The 22,460-nt window shown below is 37.9% G+C and overlaps 1 protein-coding gene across 2 annotated transcripts in view; it reads left to right on the top strand.

Moving 5' to 3' along the window:
* The window catches only part of LOC145781434 (cell adhesion molecule 3-like), a 27,459-nt gene continuing 4,999 nt past the window's right edge, over positions 1-22,460 (top strand). For both annotated transcript variants that reach the window (XM_082593216.1, XM_082593217.1), the window contains exons 1-7: positions 1-137; positions 18,204-18,408; positions 18,953-19,071; positions 19,624-19,732; positions 20,227-20,429; positions 20,959-21,180; positions 22,108-22,236. In XM_082593216.1, the coding sequence (XP_082449342.1) occupies positions 86-137; positions 18,204-18,408; positions 18,953-19,071; positions 19,624-19,732; positions 20,227-20,429; positions 20,959-21,180; positions 22,108-22,236 (1,039 nt within the window). In that variant the 5' untranslated portion in view covers positions 1-85. The remainder of the gene's footprint in view (positions 138-18,203; positions 18,409-18,952; positions 19,072-19,623; positions 19,733-20,226; positions 20,430-20,958; positions 21,181-22,107; positions 22,237-22,460) is intronic.

Here is a 22,460-nt window from a genome sequence, read left to right on the forward strand (position 1 = left end):
AGATACAGTGCTGTAGCTTTTAGTCAGTACCATTGTTTTGAATTTTTATGAAACTGCGTCATTTAATTCTGTCAAGAAGACTTAAATGAACCATCAAAACATGAAGATAGCTCTTGTCGTACTTGCATTCTTCCAAGGTGAGTTATACTGTGTTAGGTTTTGTTATAATATTGTTAGCTAACGTTTCCGTGAAAAAATAAGTTCCTATTTATGCAGTTACAGATTTATGACAATCTAGCACGGCCGACTATGTGCAAGACAATTGACTGTGACTAGGAAATTTCATTGCAAGACTATTCGGCCACATTTCAATTTCATCTATTGAACATATCTTGTCTTATACAGATATTTTTGTTCACCAGTGTTCAATTCTCATCTAAGGTGCAATTTGATAAATTGAATAATTTTAGCGGTCCTTTGAATAAGTTATTTCACACGCAACCATGAAAGTTGAACTATCAGTGCCTGTACCAAACCGCTTTTTTACGTAAAATGTAACTCGACTTGGATTTTTGAGACAGTGTTGGGGAGTACGGGGGTCGAAGCCTCCCAGCTACTAGGATGATCACAGTAAAAATTGTTTTCTCCCAGTAGAAATCTGTTTAAAGCCCTGAAACGTGACAATGAGGTTATTCTTCCAAAAGCTCAAGGTCCACCATGAACACCTACTGTCACCTAGAAGGTCTGGATTCGGACCGCGGTCTGCTAGTTGAGTAGTCCTGCACCAGATGCTTGTTGTGACACATTAGTTATTCAATACTCGAAACAAGGAAATACAAGCTACAGCCAATAAGTTACAGTGCAATGGATAAAAGTATTGGATAAAAAGTGCTGAAGATTAGATTAAAACAGCTGGAAAATTAATGGGTAATGCTGTTTGAAATGAAAATAGAATGAAAAAATAAGTTTTATTTCAGCACAAACTTCCCTATGTTTGAGTTCTTTACCACATCCAACCAATATTATTTAATGCATAGTGGACTCATCTTACTTCCACTTGTGGGTTTTTGTTTATTTCTTGTTTCAAAAATATGGAATCACTTTTGCATTTCAAGTGCGTATTAAAAAACATTATGTTGGCAATTCATGCCAAATAGTCTTGAGGTGAGATGTCCCTGCGACACGTCGGCTGTGCCAGAATGTCCTGATCCCTTTAGTACAATGCCACAATGTTAGATATTTCTGATGTAGGTCTGTGTAACATAATTTGTTGTTCAGGTTTGTTTTGCGCAATATGCTAAAATGTAGGCTATACCAAAGTGCCAACCTTTGAAGGTCTGCTAAATTTGTTTTTTCCACACGCACACACGAACAGCTGTTTTTTTCACAGTTGCAGTTCATTTTAGGTACCATGTCCCATGCACAGTTTTACCGAAATGTTTTGAAATTGTGGAGTTTTTTTTTTTTTTTAAGAAAGACTTTTGTCTGCTGCACTGCTGCAAGCTTTGAAGATTGAAAAGCATTGCCTTGAGTGTTGCTAATATGCTTGTACAGGCGCTCTTTGAAACTATCAATATTTTAATTTTTTTATCGATTTGTGCAGTTAGCACTTTTCAGAGCTATTACCACTTCTTTAAGAGACCTTACAAGAAGATTAGCAATTTTTTTATTGGTGTTTCACTTTGGTCGTATTATATGGTTTTGTACATTCTGAGACTCATCATAGACCGAGAGCCTACGACAGAAGATTTCACCCCATAAGGTACAAAAGGTTTGACTCTTTGAAGTTACTGGGGTCAACCATGTCACTCACAAAAAGTATGGAAGATTGACCGCACCGGGTGGATCTCGACCCTAGAGCCCCCCTAAAAAGCCCAAAAAGGGGGTTAGTTTCACCCCATAAGGTACATGGACCAAACTTGGTGAAAACGAAGTTCTATGTCAGGACATTACAAAAATATCAAATCTAACAATATATTCGAGTGGAAAGGTGATGTAAGACCCCCCAAAGTGACCCCCCAGAGGGAGTTAATTTCACCCCATAAGGTACATGAACCAAAGTTGGTCAAAATGAAGTCTTATATCAGGACATTACAAAAATATCAAATCTAACAATATTTTCGAGTGGAAAGGTGATGTAAGATGCCTTCAAAGTGACTTCCCTTAATGTGACCCCCTCGGAAGGTTTATTTCACCCCATAAAGTACATGGACCAAACTTGGTCAAACTGAAGTCTTATGTCAGGACATCACAAAAATATCAAATCTAACAATATTTTCGGGTGGAAAGGTGATGTAAGATGACTTCAAAGTGACTTCCCTTAATGTGACCCCCTCAGAAGGTGTATTTTACCCCATAAAGTACATGGACCAAACTTGGTCAAAACGAAGTCTTATGTCAGGACATCACAAAAATATCAAATCTAACAATATTTTCGGGTGGAAAGGTGATGTAAGATGACTTCAAAGTGACTTCCCTTAATGTGACCCCCTCAGAAGGTGTATTTCACCCCATAAAGTACATGGACCGAACTTGGTCAAAACGAAGTCTTATGTCAGGACATCACAAAAATATCAAATCTAATAATAGTTTTGGGAGGAAAGATGATGTAAGACTCCCCAAAGTGACCCCCCAGGGGATTAATTGCACCCCATAAAAATATAAGCTACATGGACTAAAGTAGGTTAAATCGAAGTCTTATTTCACAGCATAACAAAAATATCAAATGTAACATTATTTTCGGGTGGAAAGGTGATGTAAGATGTCATCAAAGTGACCCCCAGAGAGTGACCTCCAAAATGATTGCCGAAGGGGCTTGGGGGGGGGGGGGCAATGCCTCCCCCCCAAGCTCAAAGTATGAGATTCTATTCTGCAATCATTTTGGCTGGAATTACCCATGTTTTGGCTGAAATTATCCCAATCATTCGAAATTACTGCTATCTAGCACCTTGTGAATTTACAACATATGCCGAGCCTTTGCCCGAAAAACCGCAAATTAGACTCATTGCAACTACAAATGTTATGTGCAACAACCTTACCTTTTACTTCGCAACAGCTTTTGAGCCCCCCCCAGGCTAAAATGTATAATTACGGGCCTGCATCAAGGTGACCCCCCAGAGGGCTTATTTTACCCCATAGAGTACATGGACCAAACGTAGTCAAAACGAAGTATTATAGGACACCACGAAATATCAAATCTAACAATACTCTCAGTTGGGAAGGTGATAAAGACCTACCCAAAAGTGAATCTCTTCCTATAGTTTAATTTACTTCATCCCTTACTCGAACCAACCTTGGTGTAACGGAAGTGCTATACCAGGACAGTACGAATGGATTAAATCTAAAAATATTTTTATATAGGTTTTGGTGAAATACATTCACAAGCTGTCCCATGATGCATGAAATGGAACTATAGCCTACTTTACAAAAAGTTTTTGTATAAATCATATTCAGTCAATCGAAAAAAGGCAACAGAACATGACAACACATGGCTTTGTAACACCAAAAACAGAAAGTACATCAGAAGCATATAGGCTACAGTAGCCAGAAAATTGATCCAAGATCTTGATACGACCACTAAATGTTGACTTAATCGAACAACTGACTATCCAAATCAAAACGTTTCGAAATGAATCATTTGGAACGTTAATTCAGGCAATGAACATTTTCCAGCTGCTACAATAAATAACCCAATAAACCCAATGTAGTAAATTTTTGTTTAATGCCATTTGCTTTATGTCTCCAATCAGTTATTGTAACTGTTCATTCATAAACAGAGATTGTTTGTGTAAATGGTCGTTTCTTTATTCTTCATTGTCACTGCTGTCGCTTTTACTTTCTTCGTCTTATTCTTCAGATTCATACAATTCTCCTGTTATATACAGAAAAATAAAGACTGTACGAAACATTTGCTATTATGCACTACAGATATGCGTAACATACAACAGTAATTTTATTATCTTTTACAGACGTCTATTTTTCTTCGAATAATGCAACATTGCAACTTACTATAAACTGGAAAAAGTTCTACATTTATTAGTTATTTAGTGCACCCAGGCATTTTTCTCAAGATTGCAGAAACTATTGGTTACAGGTTCCTAAAACGAAACTTTACAGCCAGTTATTGGCTAATGTTTACAGTAACAAAGTAAATGACGGAAGACCAGGAGAAAGTTTTATATTTATAAAGGGTAACCCAAGCGACATCCGATGCTGTTTACCTTCTTCTTGACTTTCCTGGATGAGATCAGATTCCACGCAGAGACATCTAAAGATGTAGGTGAAGCTTTACCTTCAAACCACACCACTTTATAACAACCTCCTTCTTCTTTCCAGCCATACTCTAGCAGCGATGTTGCTGCTTGTTCACTTCTAGTTGAAGATAACCACCGTCTTGTGATGAGATGTGTGCGCCTTGTCTTCTGGAGAAGTACTCGTGAACAAAGTGGTAGAGTACTATACTATCTACAGTAGCTTCTGGTATGCATGATATCCTTTCATTCTCTTTTTTGGGTTTGTAGCTGTCTAAAATCATTTGTAAACGGACTTCGTTGACATAATTAATTTTCTTGTTTTTGTACATGTTACACACAAAGTTCTCTATTGCGATGATAGTGTCTTCACTAATTTCTTTGTCTTGTCCGAGTTGGCTGAAAGCTGCCTGCGCTTCGTGCTTTCCTTGGAGTAATTTCAGCGGCCGCACTTTCCCTTTCCTGCTAAATGACGAGGTGTAATCAGAACCTGTAAAGGCATGATATGTAGGTAAACACTTGCAAATCGTCGCTCCAAGTGCGGTATGCACTTGGTTGATGTTGATGCACCGCTGCGTGTTATTGCTTTGCAAGCCAGCTTCTATCCATATCTTTAATAAAGGATCAAAAGTTTCATAGCGACCTAGGCCAATTAAGCTACAAGACAGTTAGTGTCAGACGTGCGGATAACCACATTGCTGGGGGCTGGTACATCGCAGACAACTTGCTTTATCTCTGTATATAACAGGAGAATTGTATGAATCTGAAGAATAAGACGAAGAAAGTGAAAGCGACAGCAGTGACAATGAAGAATAAAGAAACGACCATTTACACAAACAATCTCTGTTTATGAATGAATAGTTACAATAACTGATTGGAGACATAAAGCAAATGGCATTAAACAAAAATTTACTACATTGGGTTTATTGGGTTATTTATTGTAGCAGCTGGAAAATGTTCATTATTGCCTGCATTAACGTTCCAAATGATTCATTTCGAAACGTTTTGATTTGGATAGTCAGTTGTTCGATTAAGTCAACATTTAGTGGTCGTATCAAGATCTTGGATCAATTTTCTGGCTACTGTAGCTGTAGCTTATATGCTTCTTATGTATATTCTGTTTTTGGTGTTACAAAGCCATGTATTGTCATGTCCTGTTGCCTTTTTTCGATTGACTGAATATGATTTATACAAAAACTTTTTGTAAAGTAGGCTATAGTTCCATTTCATGCATCATGGGACAGCTTGTGAATGTATTTCACCAAAACCTATATAAAAATATTTTTAGATTTAATCCATTCGTACTGTCCTGGTATAGCACTTCCGTTACACCAAGGTTGGTTCGAGTAAGGGATGAAGTAAATTAAACTATAGGAAGAGATTCACTTTTGGGTAGGTCTTTTATCACCTTCCCAATTGAGAGTATTGTTAGATTTGATATTTTGTGGTCCAAACGTGGTCAAAACGAAGTCTTATAGGACCCGAGGTGGTCCTATAAGACTTCGTTTTGACCACGTTTGGTCCATGTACTCTATGGTGAAATAAACCCTCTGGGGGGTCACTTTGATGACATCTTACATCACCTTTCCACCCGAAAATATTGTTAGATTTGATATTTTGTTATGCCTTGAAATAAGACTTCGATTTAACCTACTTTAGTCCATGTAGCCTATACCTTATGGGGTGCAATTAATCCCCTGGGGGGTCACTTTGGGGAGTCTTACATCATCTTTCCTCCCAAAACTATTGTTAGATTTGATATTTTTGTGATGTCCTGACATAAGACTTCATTTTGACCAACTTTGGTCCATGTGCTTTATGGGGTGAAATAAACCTTCCGAGGGGGTCACATTAAGGGAAGTCACTTTGAAGGCATCTTACATCACCTTTCCACCCGAAAATATTGTTAGATTTGATATTTTTGTGATGTCTTGACATAAGATGTCGTTTTGACCAACTTTGGTCCATGTACCTTATGGGGTGAAATTAACCCCCTGGGGGGGGTCACTTTGGGGGGGTCTTACATCACCTTTCCACTCGAAAATATTGTTAGATTTGATATTTTTGTGATGTTTTGACATAGAACTTCGTTTTCACCAAGTTTGGTCCATGTACCTTATGGGGTGAAATTAACCCCCTTTTTGGGCTTTTTAGGGGGCTCTAGGGTCCAGATCCACCCGGTGCGGTCAATCTTCCATACTTTTTGTGAGTGATATGGTTGACCCCAGTAACTTCAAGGGGTCAAACCTTTTGTACCTTATGGGGTGAAATCTTCTGTCGTAGGCAGGGCTGGAAAAAATGTTTAGCTTCCCGGGAATCTGTTTTTTAGCGAAAAAATTTCCCGCGGCTTACAATCACGATAATGACGTCATAATTACACCGTTTACAGTTTTCCGGCGAAAAGCCTCAAGCAAAAAATGTAGACGGCCATTTGTAGCTTCATAGTTCCAATAAAGAATCTTGGTATCGTATTCGTAAGCAGGCATGGCGCACTGTTTGTGCCTGATGTGCCCGCTTTGATCGGAATACATTGGCCAACAACAATAGCTTAATAAATTAGACGCCGCATGCTTACAAATTAGATTCACTGACTCACCGACCACCGTGTGAATGTCATGAAACAATGCGACATCACGAGCCGCTTGTTACGTACTTGACAAGTTAACAATATGCTTCATGCTTGAACGGGTTGATAGTATGTGCAATGTGCATGAATAGCATAACTAATTATTAAGCGATATAGGCATATAGCACAAAAAAACGGCCAGACGGCTGAATGCACAACAAGTTTCGCTGAGTGAGAACACAAGACAGGCCTCGAAATTTGTATTTTTTTCCAGCGGTCAAGCATGTCCTACCGGACTGGCCCTTTCAGCGGACATTTAATATCTCAACCGGACATATTTTTTGCATGTAGATTTTGCACAAAATCACACTACAGTATTGTGTAGTCGTGTTTGTAGAAGAAGATTTTCTACAGCAGACAAATGTGTCTAACACCCTCCCTTCTGTGCAGAAATTCTATTTCTATCAGTATCAGCGTGAATAAGGTCGCCACATTCGCCTTAGCACGTGCGGAACCCAGCTGAGACTTGCTTCTCTGTGACGTTTCTTTTTAACAAACGATCAATGTAACGAAATAATCCTCATTGTTAAAATTAGAATACATATCCTGCTGAAAAGTTCAGACAACTTTATTTCAAGGCAACATTGCAAGGCGTTGAAATGATGTAAAAATGGCTACCTTTGCCATCAGCTCGTTAACCACGCCACTCTAATGTGATCTTTAAAACAATTGCCTGTAGCCTTCTTATTGTTTCAGCTCCGTATTTGTTCGGGTTAAACAAACAATTGTAACAATTCAAATTTAAAATATATTTTTGCTGTATTAGCTCTATTTTTGTCAGGAATTTTGCGGCGGTCATTTATGACCGACCAATGAGTCGGCTTCGGCAGACATTTGAGGTCATTCCGGAGGTCATGACCGCCGGATATTTCGAGGCCTGCAAGACGTTGGGAAAATTACTTCTGTAACCTACAAAACAGCCAGTGGGTTACACGAAGAATAACGAAAACGCATTAATTAATTTGACAACAAAATCAAAATTACGATGTTAAAACAGCTGTTTTTGTAAATCAAAGAAACCGCAAGCAAGTTTTGCCCATGCGAAATTACTACAAATACATTACCAGGACATAAAAAATGGGGACGATTTCTTGTTGTTTGGTCTATCTACCACAGCAGACACTTTGTACATTTTCGAGCGAACGTCATTAGTACTAAAATGCCATAGTTTTCCTTTGAAATGTAGGTCAAGAGCTTGTTTCACGATGCCATTACACTTGCTTATGTGAGGCCCATTCCAGTGAAAGAGCAGCTCGTTGCTAATGTCTTTATTTTTTATTTGTGGATGTTTTTGTACCTCCGCAAACATTCGAATTTTTTCAATTACACTTCCCGTGCTTTTTACGACGCTTTCGGGCGGACTACTGCAAAATATTTGCGCAATTTTGCTAAGAACTTGTTCAGCTCTGAGGTACAAGTTGGAAATCGTAAATACGCACTACGCAGTGATACGAATCAGTGTCGGAACTGCAATGTGTCAGCAAATTACGATGACGGTTGACGGTGAACGAAAGACGTTAGTAACGTGATTCTTCCGGTAAAAATTTCCCGCGAACCGACAAATTTCCCGGGAATGTCATTCCCGGATTCCCCATTTTTTCCAGGCCTGGTCGTAGGCTCCCAGACTATCAGGAAGATGTGAAAATTTAATATGTTAACAGTAGAGTAGCATTGTGGTCTCTGCTGTTTGTAAGACTATTTCAAAGACTTGTTTATTTTGGTTTAACTGTATTATTTAGACTTATACAGTAGGTTCATTACAAAGCAAATACAAATGTTACCATGTCAATAGTTATCTATTGTATGCCAGTTTTATGTGATTCGATTCTAACTAACTTTGCTTTGTGCTTTGTTTCAACATTGTTTTTTCGTCACTTCTTGTCTGAGGTGGATGCTTTTCATGCCACGTATCTTGCATAAATTAAACTTGATAATTATTTGAGTTTTGATTAATGTTTTCTTGGAACTATTCCGTATTCAGGTATGGTATTATAAAACACTTGTTCCCAAGCTGTGTTTTTAACCTAACTTTAAGTCGGGTGTTCTTTGTTTTGATGTATGTCGAAATATCGCCAGCGTAAAGTTGTTTTACCACCTTTTGCTTGCTAATCTGATGAATATAATGATAGAGCGCATGGAAGCGTTCAAGAGCAAAATGTGCTTTCAACCCAAGCTGGTCATTTTCTATTTATCGTATTTGCGTATTAACTTAGAAGCATAATCTAAATGTATTTATCATACCGACATGCTCTTGTCAAGTGCCCAGTTGCACTATTCTACCACTAGCAGTAACACTGCTGCGATTCTGACATACCGATGTGAGCACAAGCGTTGCTCATTCTAATAATTAGAAACGATTGTTCGGCCATGAAGTGATTTGATTTGGTAAAACAACATCAATGCGTTTTACGAGCTAAGCAATCTTCTACTTGTGTGTGATTCTTCAGGTTTGAAGTTGTTAATGTTAGCACTTTCTGAATGATCATGTTGAGAGCCTTCTCGCGGCGACCCCGTTAACCCTTGCAGGAGACTAATCTCAACACCACACTCCAGATGAGTGGCAATGTGTGAATGAATGTCTCCCTACGAAAATTAACGTCTTCATTTGGTAATGCTTTCACCCTGTCATATCCAATATCTATTGTAGTGCTGGAAAACGGTTTTCACTTTGTATTAATGTAATAGGCGATATAATATATTTTTAGTGCGTTCGGACAAGTTGGCAGTTTCAGATTTTGTTATTAAGTGGCCAGTCGTTAGAGCTATAGTCTTTCCACCTTGAGAAGACAAGCAATTCTAGTAACGGATGATGATAACTTAAAAATGAAGATACAGTATGTGATGGTAATGATTCGCAGGAGAATGATGCTATGTTAGTGTTACACTTCAAGCCGAGTCAGGAAAGTATCATTTTAGTATTAATCACGAAACAAAACGATTCCCAGCTGTAATCTGTGTGCGGTTTTTTGTTTTCTGACGAATGACGATGAACAGTTAGTATGTTTTTACAATTCAAATCGAACACTTACTGGTATTAAGCATAGGCGTGACTATAGCATTAAATATTTTTATAAACTCAGTATAAACTGAATGTCTGCAAATGTTAAATAAACATATTGTAACTGTAAATAAGTGAAAAGCTCAAGACGGTCCAGTTCTCCTTTTATTTAAAAGAAATTAAACGCACCTCAAGCTTTGAAGTGGGTTTGTGATTAATTATATACATATTTGCCATTCTCTTCTATAACTGTAGGCCTACTCTCATCCACATTTGATATAGCCAATAACCATAGTTGCTTCGTTTCATGGGTTAACATCACAACTGTTTTAGATTGAAACAAAAAGCAAACAGGTGAAAATCGCTTTTGGGTACAAGATAGAATCTTTGACCCGACCCAGATCAGGGTGGTCATTTTGGCGTCGGTTGCCGCCAGATCATTGTGGTGTCGCGTCACAACTATTCGGAGTGCAATGTGTTGCGGAATGGCCCGTTTCGGTGAGTCCGATTCGGTGAGTCCGATCCCTTAACGGGGGATTTTTTTTTTTAATTATCGGGTACCGTAGCCTAATTATCATTGCCGTTTTAGGGTTCGGGGTTAGGGGTTAGGATTAGGGGTTAGAGATTAGGAACTCACCGAATCAGACTCACCGAATAGTAGCAGACCCAATGTGTTGAGTGGATGGTTGATTGCCGGAGCTCTGTATATTTTATATTTTAGCAGATAACGATCACACGCAGAACGGATACAGGTAGGTTTGAAAATAACGCAACAACGTGAAAGATTCTTCAATAGATATATTGCGAACAATGTTAATTCAGAAGATTTCTCAAAAATATGTGTCTTATGAGTTTTTAATCTGTAAATTGATTGGTTACGATTGTTTTCCATACAAATCAAGACTAGGTTATCTACTAATCTGTAAAATACACGCACATACCTTTCAGCACGTGAAAATTGCTTCCTAGGTAGTTGTGTCGAACTCAATTTAGTATTTCTTTTCCTATTATATAGGCTACGTATGTATATATTAAAGATTTTTTTGTTTTCAAATTGGAAACTCTGGTTTCAGTCTTTGAGTGAATCCTTATGTTACTCTGTGGATGGGAGTTGATCGTTTGCCATCTTAAAGCAGACACGTGAAATCACGTGACAGAAAGGTATTATTTTTGTAACTGGTAGTAATATGAAAGAAGAATCACTGAACCAGTCACTCGCGTTTCTGCCGAAAGATTTAGTTGTTTGACCCAATGTCGAAGATGTTTAATTAGTTGGAAAAGGTACGGTGTGTATCGTGTAATACAAAATTTATAAAGGTTGTTAAAAAGTGTTTGTAAAATTGCCATTGCAGTTATGCGGTGTGTGTCACCATCATGGAACAGTGGTTAGTGGTTAAATAATTAAATCAGTTCCACAATCTTTTCTTCTCAAGCCGGCAAGCGTTCACAGACTTGCCAGCAATCTGAAAGGTGATAAATATTACAAACCGTTTATTGGCATGACTGCATTCATTTCTCTATTTTGAAGCAAATGACGTCATTTTTTTTACTGGTTCTTGTTGTACCAAGTCAGACAGCTTCCTTTTTCGAAATCTCTCCTTGGCTTGTAAACACAACTTTTCAAACCAAAGTGCTGCTTGTTTTAGCACTTGACATGTCCTTTCACAGTTGAGTGAGCTGAGTACATAGTGACACACTACTGACACAGTTAACGACTTTAAGTACATTTACAACTGAGCTCTAGATCTTTGATGCTTTAACATTGTATGATTCTGTGAAAAGTGACTTGGTTAAAATGCTGCGTTTTACACCCAAGGATACGCAAAGGTTGTTGTTGTATGAAGGCGCTTTTCAACCCCAATAGCGCAAGACTGCGTAAATTGACTTAGATTTGCAGGATACCACATGTAGGGTCTCTTGTGCTGGTTGTTGTTTTTGCAGTACTGAGAATATTAAAAATTGTCTATATGTTCACTCTTGAAAACCTTTTTTATTAGCACAATGTTTTAACTTTATCAATATCTTAATAAACTACTTAATACGTTTTAGTCAAATTACCGATTCGCTACTTGTGGGTTTCGTTATCGGACAAAAAACACTAATTTGCTTCTTCATAGTAATTTTTTAAATTTTAAATTAGATTTTCTCGACGTCAAACGAAAATTCTCTGGTTTACCACCTTGATTGTCGCATGCTTGATAAAAGTTCGCCTGCGTGATGAGAGGTGATAACTTTACAGTTTGCAATTAAAAACCTCCGTTTGTTTATTTATGCAAGAAGCAATACGTTTGATTCATGCTTCAAATGGGTGGTGTCACTGCTTCAAGGGTATAGCGTATTACTGACCGCTCAATGGGCAAGTTTCCTTATATGGTAAAATGCGACAGTGTTTAAATTTGTCAGTACTTTTTTGCCATGAAACTATACGCCGTACAACGTCGCGTTCACGCTACAAGATTTCCTAACTGCGCGCCTAATTATGATTCATCAAAGCAGACCCAGTTTACTTAGTCACTAAGCGTGGGTAATTCAACAGGTAATTGAAACCCGAATAGATCCTATTACTTCCTGCATGGGTTCTTTAAATTAAACTGTATAACTTCCTTTACAATGAAAAAACTGTGTCACTGTTTAAAATTGAAAATCTGTGAATAGTTGTTCCAACTTACATTACGTTGATAATAGTCGTCGTCTTCGTGAATTGGAATCTTCGTGCTTTGGAATCTTTAGTTTAGGATGCCTCAGCCAGCGATGTTTTTCATGCAGCCTACGATACAGTTGGAAAATCGTGGTTTGGCGCGGTTTTTGTTTGTTGAGTTAAGAAATCTCGATGTGAAAATTACAAAGCAATACAAATTGTCTATAGTTCAAGAACATCCCCTCTTTACCAAAATTGTAACATTACAATCACAAAACAATTTGTTATCAGCAAGGTCACATTGATATGTGTATTACGTAGGCTACGATCGATACAAGCTTTTCATGGCAGCGCCAAAAATTGGCTTGAAATGATGCCCTTGTGGTTCCATCGTATTGTGTTTAACAATAGCACGATGCGTCTGTTGTCTACTTGGAATCAATGGGCAATGTCAACTGTGACTGAGCTTCATTCAACCGTGAAACTTGTTTTCATATCAAAACGACGTCAGTTTATGGAAACGTTTCAAAACTTGTTCGTTAACTTCTCTTGTATCGAAATGACAGAACATCTTTCTTTGTGCAAATTATCTAATTTTTGACGAGCTTCGGGAAAATTTTTGGCTGGCGATTGTTTGGACATTGCTGTCACAACGTGTAAATACCGTTTAACAAATAAGCCTTCGGGTAATAAGAAATGAAATTAATTCGTTTTTTCAGTGTTTATTCCTCACTGACATAAATTACATTCGTTGAAAGCTATTCCAGCTAGCAAAATCAGTCCTTTTTGTATTGTAAGTAGAAAAGTACTGCACTGAAGCAATGTAAAAAAAGGACTGGTTTTCGGCTAGCCGCTAGATACTTGTAATTGTATTACTATTTCTTTTTGTTAGTAAAACAGTAGGTTCTAACTGCAACATTGATTCCATTCTAAAATAAACTACGTACTTATGTCAAGTGCGCATGTTCACACTCTCAAGGCTGAAGATAATGCCGGAATTTCACGGGGCACCAACATTAGATTTTGTTGAATTAACGTGCGTGCTTAACGATGGTCGAATGCTGTTCTGTTCTGACTACCACGATGACAAACTTATCAAATGTTTATTTGCAAACGCGCTAGAAGAATGCCCTAACTTTGAGGGTAGCAGGAACTAGTTGTGAAACAAATCTTGAACCTTGCAACATGCCTAACTTGTAGATGCGTTTTTTTTGTAGCGCATGGATTCACAACATCAGCGGCTTGTTTCTCTATTTTTACGGAAACTGTACAATACATCATTTGCTTCACAATATTTGTTCGTAATTAAACGATATTAAACGGTAACTGCGAGTAAATCATTGAAGTGGGTACAATGATGAAGGAAATGTTGATGCTTTGTAAACATGTCAACGTTGCCGGAAAGGCGTGGCAATATCTCTCACTTGAAAATGTTCTGCTCCCAGTTGTTTCAGTATTTTTTCCAGCTTGCTGTTTTTATTGACCCCTGTAAATTTATGTCTTCTTGCTTCAGTTCCAGCCTCCTAGGTTAAAAATCTTCCTATTGCATTTGTGATCAATCAACGGTTTGTGAAGTACCCATGTTTGACTGTAACTTGAACGTCAACGGGAATTTTTACATTCACGAACAAATATGATGCAGCAGTCATCATTATCTCAGCTAACGATCGACTTATTCTGAAATTCATAATAATAGCTTTCGAGATGATTTTACGGTAATTACACCACTAATTTCAAGCCAGTTTTCAATGAAAGAAAAATTTAAAAGATGGAAGATCTTCGTTTGCCTCACATTCAGTTGCATTTACAAGAAACTTGCGACGGTGTGTCAACCTCTGGCGAGGTTGCATCGATGATAAAAGACCAAGCGATGCTTTCTGACCGGGATTTCCCCGAAAACAATAAAATCTATTAATTACATGGCATTGGTTTGAGGGGCCCTACACTCTTCCATGATTTTTAATAAATTTTTGTCAGATCATCTACAACTGTAATAAGTTCTATCTTTTTATTTCGTTCGTAACTTTGCTACGAATCAAAGACTTGTTAATAAATTATAAGCACGGGAATTGTTTTGTGGAATCGAATGTTCGAATATTACAAGTTTTATTTGTTTTTAAAGCATTGGTGGAACCTTTTTCTGTTGGTTGATCACTTGTCAATGATTGTTACTTGAACATGAATTGTTTAGAATATTTCTATGAAAGTCTGAAAACATGGCAAGATAAAGAATTTCTCGCAAAAGTTTACTCAATCCTTCGATGTCAATAATTATATTTTAAAACAGAGAATAAATTACATAAAGTTACATATTAACTGCATAGTTAAGTCCACACGTTTTATTAGTGATCCATAAAGAGCTGTTGGGAGTTGACTTTACCGTGAGAAGATCGGAAAGGATTTAGAAGCAAAAAGACTTGCGCTGAAACGAAACAAAATATTGCGAATTGTTTGTCAAATTAAAATTTTGAAATAGTTTTGTGTGAAGCAGTCTTAGTTGTGACATAGGTCTACTTTTGTAAAAAAAAAAAGCAACATACTTAGTTTACTTGCGGCTGTGTGTAGGTATCATGGCTGATACAGCCCTCGATGTACAATGGTGTTCCAGTTTTTCCAGTTTCACTTGTTCAAGTACAATGATGTTCCAGTTTACTTGCGGCATGGGAATAATAAACATGGCTTGTGCTTCAAGTTCAATGTATTCTCAGACACCAAATTTGTCGTTTTTTGACGTTGAATCAATGTAAAAAACGACAGGTTTGCTGTCTGGGTTGCACTAATTGTAACCTGTTGCCTTATTTTGATAAGAACCTTCAACTTCGTAAGAGGAAGCGCTTGTTTTTAAACATGTCAGCCGGACTTACTGCCTACTTCTGCAGTAAAGAGTAAAAACAAACAAGTGAAAATATATCAACCTGTACAGTGTACACCACTGCTCCAAAGTTCAGCTGCCAAATCGACTGTTTTTCATTTAGGTGGATAAACTGTTGGAGTCGTCTTCCTCTGCTTGAGGTAGGAAAGCCAGGCGTCACTTCCAACACCTCTCTTTCCAAAATTGTCATTTGTACATTGTTGAAATGTTGGTAGACGTAAAATATTGAAGCCCAGTTAAAGCTTTTGCTGAACCTTACCAGGGTTGCATTTCATTTTTGCCTTTAATTAAATTTGGCGAAGTCTACTTTTTGTTCGAAGATGATTGGTTGCCTATGTTTTCTACTTGATTAATTGGTGAGTTGTGTTGGCAACTTATCTTGGTACAGGCCCGAAGTCTTTAAAAGATCATTTCACATTTGTTTCACGTTAAAAAATTACAGCGAAATGTTGGGAGTTTTTATTTTCAAACGTCATTGCCAGCCAATATCAGGTTCTAGCGACAAGTTGGTTTCTAGCGTTTCTAGCTTGGTTGCTTGTGAATGAAGTTATCGAAGTGAAACAAGCAACTTTAATGTCATCACTTTGACCCAGCGCAAAGCTACTTGAAATGGGTGGCGACTTGGAGACAAAGTTTAGAGATAAAGTTTTATTTTGGTACTTATCGATGTCTTGACTATTTCAGGACAAATATTACAGAGAAGCAAAGATGCAAATTTTCTTCCAACATTTAAATTTTAGATACATTGTTCGTGCAAAAAAAAACAATCGTTTATTTTTATTTTTTAAAAGCATGTTTTTTTTTTTTTTAAAAGCGAGCACAAAAAAACGACTCACGTCTCTAAACATCACTGCGTCTTTCATGTTTGGTGAACGTGACACTGCTAGCCACAAGGGTGTACCAGTACCTTACAATCCAAACAACTGTCAATCTATGTGTCTGAACTTAATATATTTTTCCACGTTTTTCTGTTCATTGATGTGTTAGTACATCGCTTATTGCAGCTGGTACTTTATCCAGACGCGTCAGTGGTGCAAATTAACATAGAATTAAAAAGTGAAGCCAAGCGGATATGTTTGGACATTGTAAGAAATAAATTACCTTGAATGTCATGCATCAACTATACAAAAGAACATTCGGGAATACAAAAATGTTTCTATCCGGCTGAATGATGCCTGCACCGCGAAAGCCTCAAGTTGTTACCGCACAATCAACCAATCAAGTTGTGATGTACGCCAAGTTAGGAATGCGAAATTTTCAATTGATCTTTTGCTTTGTGTTAGTCTTCACCGCTTTCTCATTGTGTAACTCTCGCTTGGAATTTGTTGAAAGGATTAGCAACTTTTCATTGTTATCCGATCAATGCTAGTAAACCAATCACGAGTTTTGATTGAATTGTTTGTGGTTACGTGTGTGTCTACCAAGGACAAATTGACATTTTGTTGTTACTAGAACAACTCGTTGCTTTTGATGTGCCGGACTGTTTTAGATTTTTTGAATCAAAGCTAATTTTTATTATTAGCCTTCAAAATACATTTTCACAGCACTATCATGAACACTTAAACAGAGTACTTAAAAAATACTGTATATTTTATCATTTTGTTGCTCCTAAAATAAGTCAGTCCGCTGTTTCGTCAATTCAAACATATATTTCCCTTTTAGTCTCTTTTTACGCAAAATTTTCATCACATAGACGAGTGACTTCAAGATGTGCAAATATGGGGTCAAGGCGCTTTTACGTATTTTAATTCAAACAATAACAGTTTTTCTGTTCACCTGAAAACACTTCACCGGCAATCTCTTCTTCTAAGCTTACTTTTGTTTGAATTTAATTAGACGTTTTAACTGCCGTTGTATGGCGTCTCGGTTGACAACAGAATTTTTTCTTAGTCGAAATGCTATTCCACTTTTGTTTTAATGATGGATGTAACATTTTTTTAAACTAGTTTTGAATTGGAAAGGATTTAGGTTTGTAGACCCCTTGGGGGGCGGTAAATACGTGATTTCGATTGTTTCCTGCTTGTTACTATCTACTGTTGTTTGATCAACTTTTCAAGTTTGTTCAGAAATCACTTCCCCACATACAGCACCCATTAAGCGCTCCGAGTTGGTTAGTGTGTGTCGTCTGAAGTCGCAACAAATTCAAGCTAAGATATTTCTAATAGCGGGCCCCGCTTTGTCCTCACAGCGCCCATGGGCCTACATTCTAAAACGCAGCCGAAAATCGTGTCATAAAAGCTCTCATGACGTAGCCCAATTGCTGTCAATGCGCACCGCGGCTATAACAACAGCCAAGGTATAGCCGGTCCAGATTTAGTCAGGGTCAGGCAGCTCAGAGCTTCGATGGTTCACTAATGGTTACATTTTGGAGTGTTCTGTGAGTCTTGCAGAGGGTAGAGCCATGCTAATTTCTACCCACGCCTGCTTAATATTACTGGTTTCTCTTTTGCATATTATTCAGCACCTTCTGACGATCCCGCAAAGGGTGAAACGGGCTCATAATAGTGATTCAATTTACTTACGTACATCGTACATGTTATGTAGTATTGCCACAACATATGAGCGGGAAGCTAGGTAACCACAGTTTTGTCCACTGCATATATCGAACAGTAGAATCGTATGCATATGAAGTTTGCCATGGTAGATAGTTTACAGATTGGTAAGTTTGAACATTTTTTTTGCACCAAACAACTTGCGCTCAAATGCAACTATGAATGTATTTTCCGTGAGGTAACTAAAATTTTTAACTTATTCCATCAAGTATCATTGCAAATCACACCAAATGTACAAGCCACTGTAATAAAACGTTATTAAGTCTGTTTATCTGCTTTTCAAGCCTTTGCTTATTCACAAGTCGTCTTTTATTTCTTGTTTTGCAGCTGGTCTATGTTCCGACCTTGTTGGCTTTCCGAGCTATGCTGTCATTGGTCCTGACAAATGGTCAAACGTTCATCTGACATGCAAGTTAGAGAGTGAGATTGACCCGAATGAGCAGAATGTGCATTCGTGGCTCAACCCAAACAAACTGGTTCTCGCGTTCACTGCCACGAATAATAATTATGAAATGCCGGGTGTGAAAAGCGGGTGAGATCTTCTGCACATTGATTTCAAAGTTGCTATTTTTCTCTGTTAGGTTGAATGCTTTCCTATTTTTTTGTAATCGACTATGGTTCCGGGCAACTGACGTTTTATCAAACTGACAAACGTGGCTGCAATACCATCTAGATTCCAGCGCATTGAATAGTTCTAAAGAAACAACATGACAAATAGAAGTGGCAACTTCAATCTGAGTCATCGAAACTGCGTCATGTCTAAAAAGAACTACAAATACTACTGCAACTTATAAGGGGTAGGTTGCTCGAAACAACAAGACTGTTAATCGAAACGGTGTTTCGTGAATAAATGACATTGACATTGCCAATTTCCTCACAACCGTTGCTTGGACAGTTTCAAATCGATAACTTGTGGAACAAGAGTCATTTTTAATACCATGTCGTATCACCAGCACACTAAGCTGTAAGAATTAAACGTCTGGAAAGGGCTTTTTCACTCCGGTGGCTACCAGCCTCCACACTAATCGTGCATGAGAGAAAGTTTTCCAAAGCTTAACTTTGTTACGCTTCACTAGCTGGTCAAGCGAATTGCAAGAAATGGATTTTGAAATTACATCTGTAATGTTATCCGACGATGGAGACTACACCTGTCAATTCAATCTGCTTCAAGCCTCTGTTAGCTTGTTTGTAAATCGTAAGTTTACATTTTACAAACGTTTTTAATGTTGCTATTGATCTGTTCGACGCAAAGCGATTTCGAAACGAAATCGATTTTTGACAATATTTTTTCTGCTCGTTTCATCTTGAAATATCATGTAATCTCGATGATATTATGTTTGTGATTGTGATATCAGCGTTTGCTCACCTTAATCTTTGTGCATTTTAATGTTGAATATTTGCTTAAAAATAACCAAAATTAGTGAAACTTTTAACTGGACATTGCGACTTAGTGACAGTTGAACATCCATATCATTTTTACACCTTTGTCAATGAAAAAGTTGTGTCTTCCCAGACGTCAAATCAACTGTTTTTTACATTGATTCAACATTTGCAGACGTTTAATTAATGTGGACACGGTTGATTTGCTGTCTGGATGATCATCCTTGTGAATTTAATCTACATTTAATGACGTCAAATTTCATTGAAAGCCATTAGCAACTCCCATATCGTGATGACATTTTTTGTTTTATTTTTTAACGCCCACACAATTTAGTGACATATTGAACGACTTCATTGCTTGTTACAGAATTGCCATTGATGGATGCGCGACAGGAAAGGAACCTTGTTGTCGAAAAAGAATTGTCTACCGTGGCTAAATGTTCGGCTGGCCTGTCGAAACCACCTCCCAAGATATGGTAACAAACACAGCACATGCTCATGACAATAGTTGTTTTATTTCGTGATGTCGACGATGAAAGCATGCAATGCATTGCAAATTGAACACTGTTTTCTCGCTCAAGCAAATGTTTGCAAATTGAAGACTTTATATGGGCAACTTCTCCAGATTTGCATAGCGAGCAAATGTTAGATTTCTCTTTTATTCCTTCAGCCAATGGTTAATTTGCGCATCGGTGTTGATGGCGTTTGTGAACACTTTTGCTCAATTTTGCGTGTGCTCGCTCACAGCAGGGGCGGATTCAGACGGGGCGATTGCGGCGATCGCCCCCTTCCCCTCCTTAAACAGAGAAAAGTGACTTTATTTACGGTGTATCTCCCCTCTAACGCTACTTGCTCGATCCGCCCCTGGCTCACAGACACCAATTAAAATTTCGATCTGTTTGCATTTGATAAACGTTATATCAAGTTGTTTTTTTCCTGGTCAAGTTATGTCGACATTTTCTCTCTCAAGGTTCGAAGACTCAAAGGGAAATGAAGTCAAAAGCGAGAACAAGATTGAGCATGTTGCCGTTGGCAACGGACTGACCAATTCCACACTCTCTCTTGTAAAGCGATTCCTCCGCTCGGACAACTCGATGGAGTATTACTGCAGGATCAAACACGTCAATCAAACCGAGCCGTCTCGTCTTCCCGTTGGCAAAGTGAACGTCAAATGTGAGTCGTTGTCAAACTGATGAAATAATCAGCTTACCGCTGAGAATATAAAAGGAAACATGCGACAGCCACTTGGCCGGTTAGAATCAAGACTTGTTCCGAAAGTTTTCGCTTTGTTTCAACCCACTTTTTTGCTATGGTTTCGTATCGAATTAAAATCTTGAACAATATATACCAAAATATATTTGCTTGGAGCAGCTCTATAAGTTTCCAATCATTTGTTCCTGGCTCGATACCCAGCAAAGATGAATGTTGAACATTGTGTTTCGTCGTTGTTGTGTTCTTCATTGCGAATTGGCTTTCATCCCATGAGTACGGCATGCTTAGTTACGCAAAGTTAGGACGGAAAGAATAATCAAAAAGCTACCTTTTTACATCGCTTCAACATCGTGAGATATAGATACGACGGAAAATAAATACGTTAGAATTTGTAGACGCCGTATTCGACTGAAATTCTAATCATTTACAGTAGACCTTGTGCTGACTCCACCCTTTCATAGCATTTATTGATATCACTTGCTCTTTACAGACCCTCCAGTTATTAAATTCACTGACAACGCAATAGAACACAAAACTCAAATCCATCCGGAAGGAAGAATGTTTGAAGCCGGATGTGACGTAGAAGGATATCCAAGGCCCAACATCACGTGGTCGTTTGAACCTGACGTAAAACTTGAACCAACGGACGACGAGAACTCTTCTGTCAAACAGTCAAGACCCACATTCCCCAGCAACTTCATGGTTTCGAAAGGTGATAAAAAAACTTGTCCTTTTACGTCTCCGTATCGTTATCTAAAAGTTATTTTCCGTGCTGAGTTGTATCGTTGAGTGCTGAGGTTGTATCAACGTAAAAAGAACGGACTTTTTCAACTAGCTAGGAATTATCGTTGTTGAAAAACATAATTGGAGAAAGTGAATCTGTAGATTACCGCCGGTGATTCAGCAGGTTCAGAATGAAAACACGTTGTATTTTTGATCCTGTTTTTTTTTTCGGTCATTTATCGGTCAGTGACCGATTTTTTAGCAAAATGTTCGAAAAAAATATAGTCAATTCGGTCAAAATGTCCAAAAAAATATATAGTCAATTCTCTTCTCAGATAAAACACGACAACGTTTCTCAGCGAAACTTAATGTTGCAGCTAGTCAGAAAGTGCAAATTTTGGTTTGTATCAGCTACTTGAAAGGAAATATTTTCATCAGAAAAAATGACCGAAATAAATAAAAAATGACCGAATTTTTTCAAGTCATTTCGGACAAATGACCGAAAAGTCTCAGCGAAAAAAAAAAACAGTAATTTTGATGCTGATACTACAATCGTCAAACAACTCAGCAAGTGCTTCAACTTAGCAAGTTCATTTCAGCTACTGCCAAGTCAGCAAATGAGGTTTACTTGCTCAGTTCGGACTTGCTTGGTCATTGCTTGTTTAGCTCATTTTGCTGACTTGTGACATGCCAAGCTTCGGCTTGCTCAGTTGTTACTTGCTTAGTTTCATTTTCCAACGTTAGCCACTTGCTGAAACGTTGCTAGCTCAGTTGTCACTTGCTCCACTGTCATCTGCTCTGTTCACGACCGCCGACTTGTAGGAGACTCAGTACAACTGTGAATGTACATTTGTAAAGCTTTACTCCGAAGTATTGTTGAGCAGTCTACAATTAAATTTATATTTTTCTCCTGCAGATGGCCTCAAAATATTCAGTCAAGCCTTGAAATTGACGGACGGCTTTGAAACCAATAATGGAACCTTTACTTGTCACGCTGCAAACGAACTGGGCTCGATATCGAAGTCATTCGCCTTGCAAGTGTATGGTGAGTCAACAAGCTGAAGGTTTCGAATTCATTGTTATAGCTTTCATGGAAGGCATAACTATGTTTGGTGGAAATATCTTGTTATGATTGTGTTGGCTTGAAAGTAAGGTAAGATGTAAATACAAACAAGCGAGTTACATGACTCAACAATCTATCGTCTTTTTAAACATATTATAATACTGTTACTGCAAAAAGTGGTTAATGCTAAGCAAAAAGCCAAGCAG

The sequence above is a fragment of the Aplidium turbinatum genome, chromosome 12 (assembly GCF_918807975.1).
Source record: "Aplidium turbinatum chromosome 12, kaAplTurb1.1, whole genome shotgun sequence".
In the NCBI taxonomy this organism is placed as follows: domain Eukaryota; kingdom Metazoa; phylum Chordata; class Ascidiacea; order Aplousobranchia; family Polyclinidae; genus Aplidium; species Aplidium turbinatum.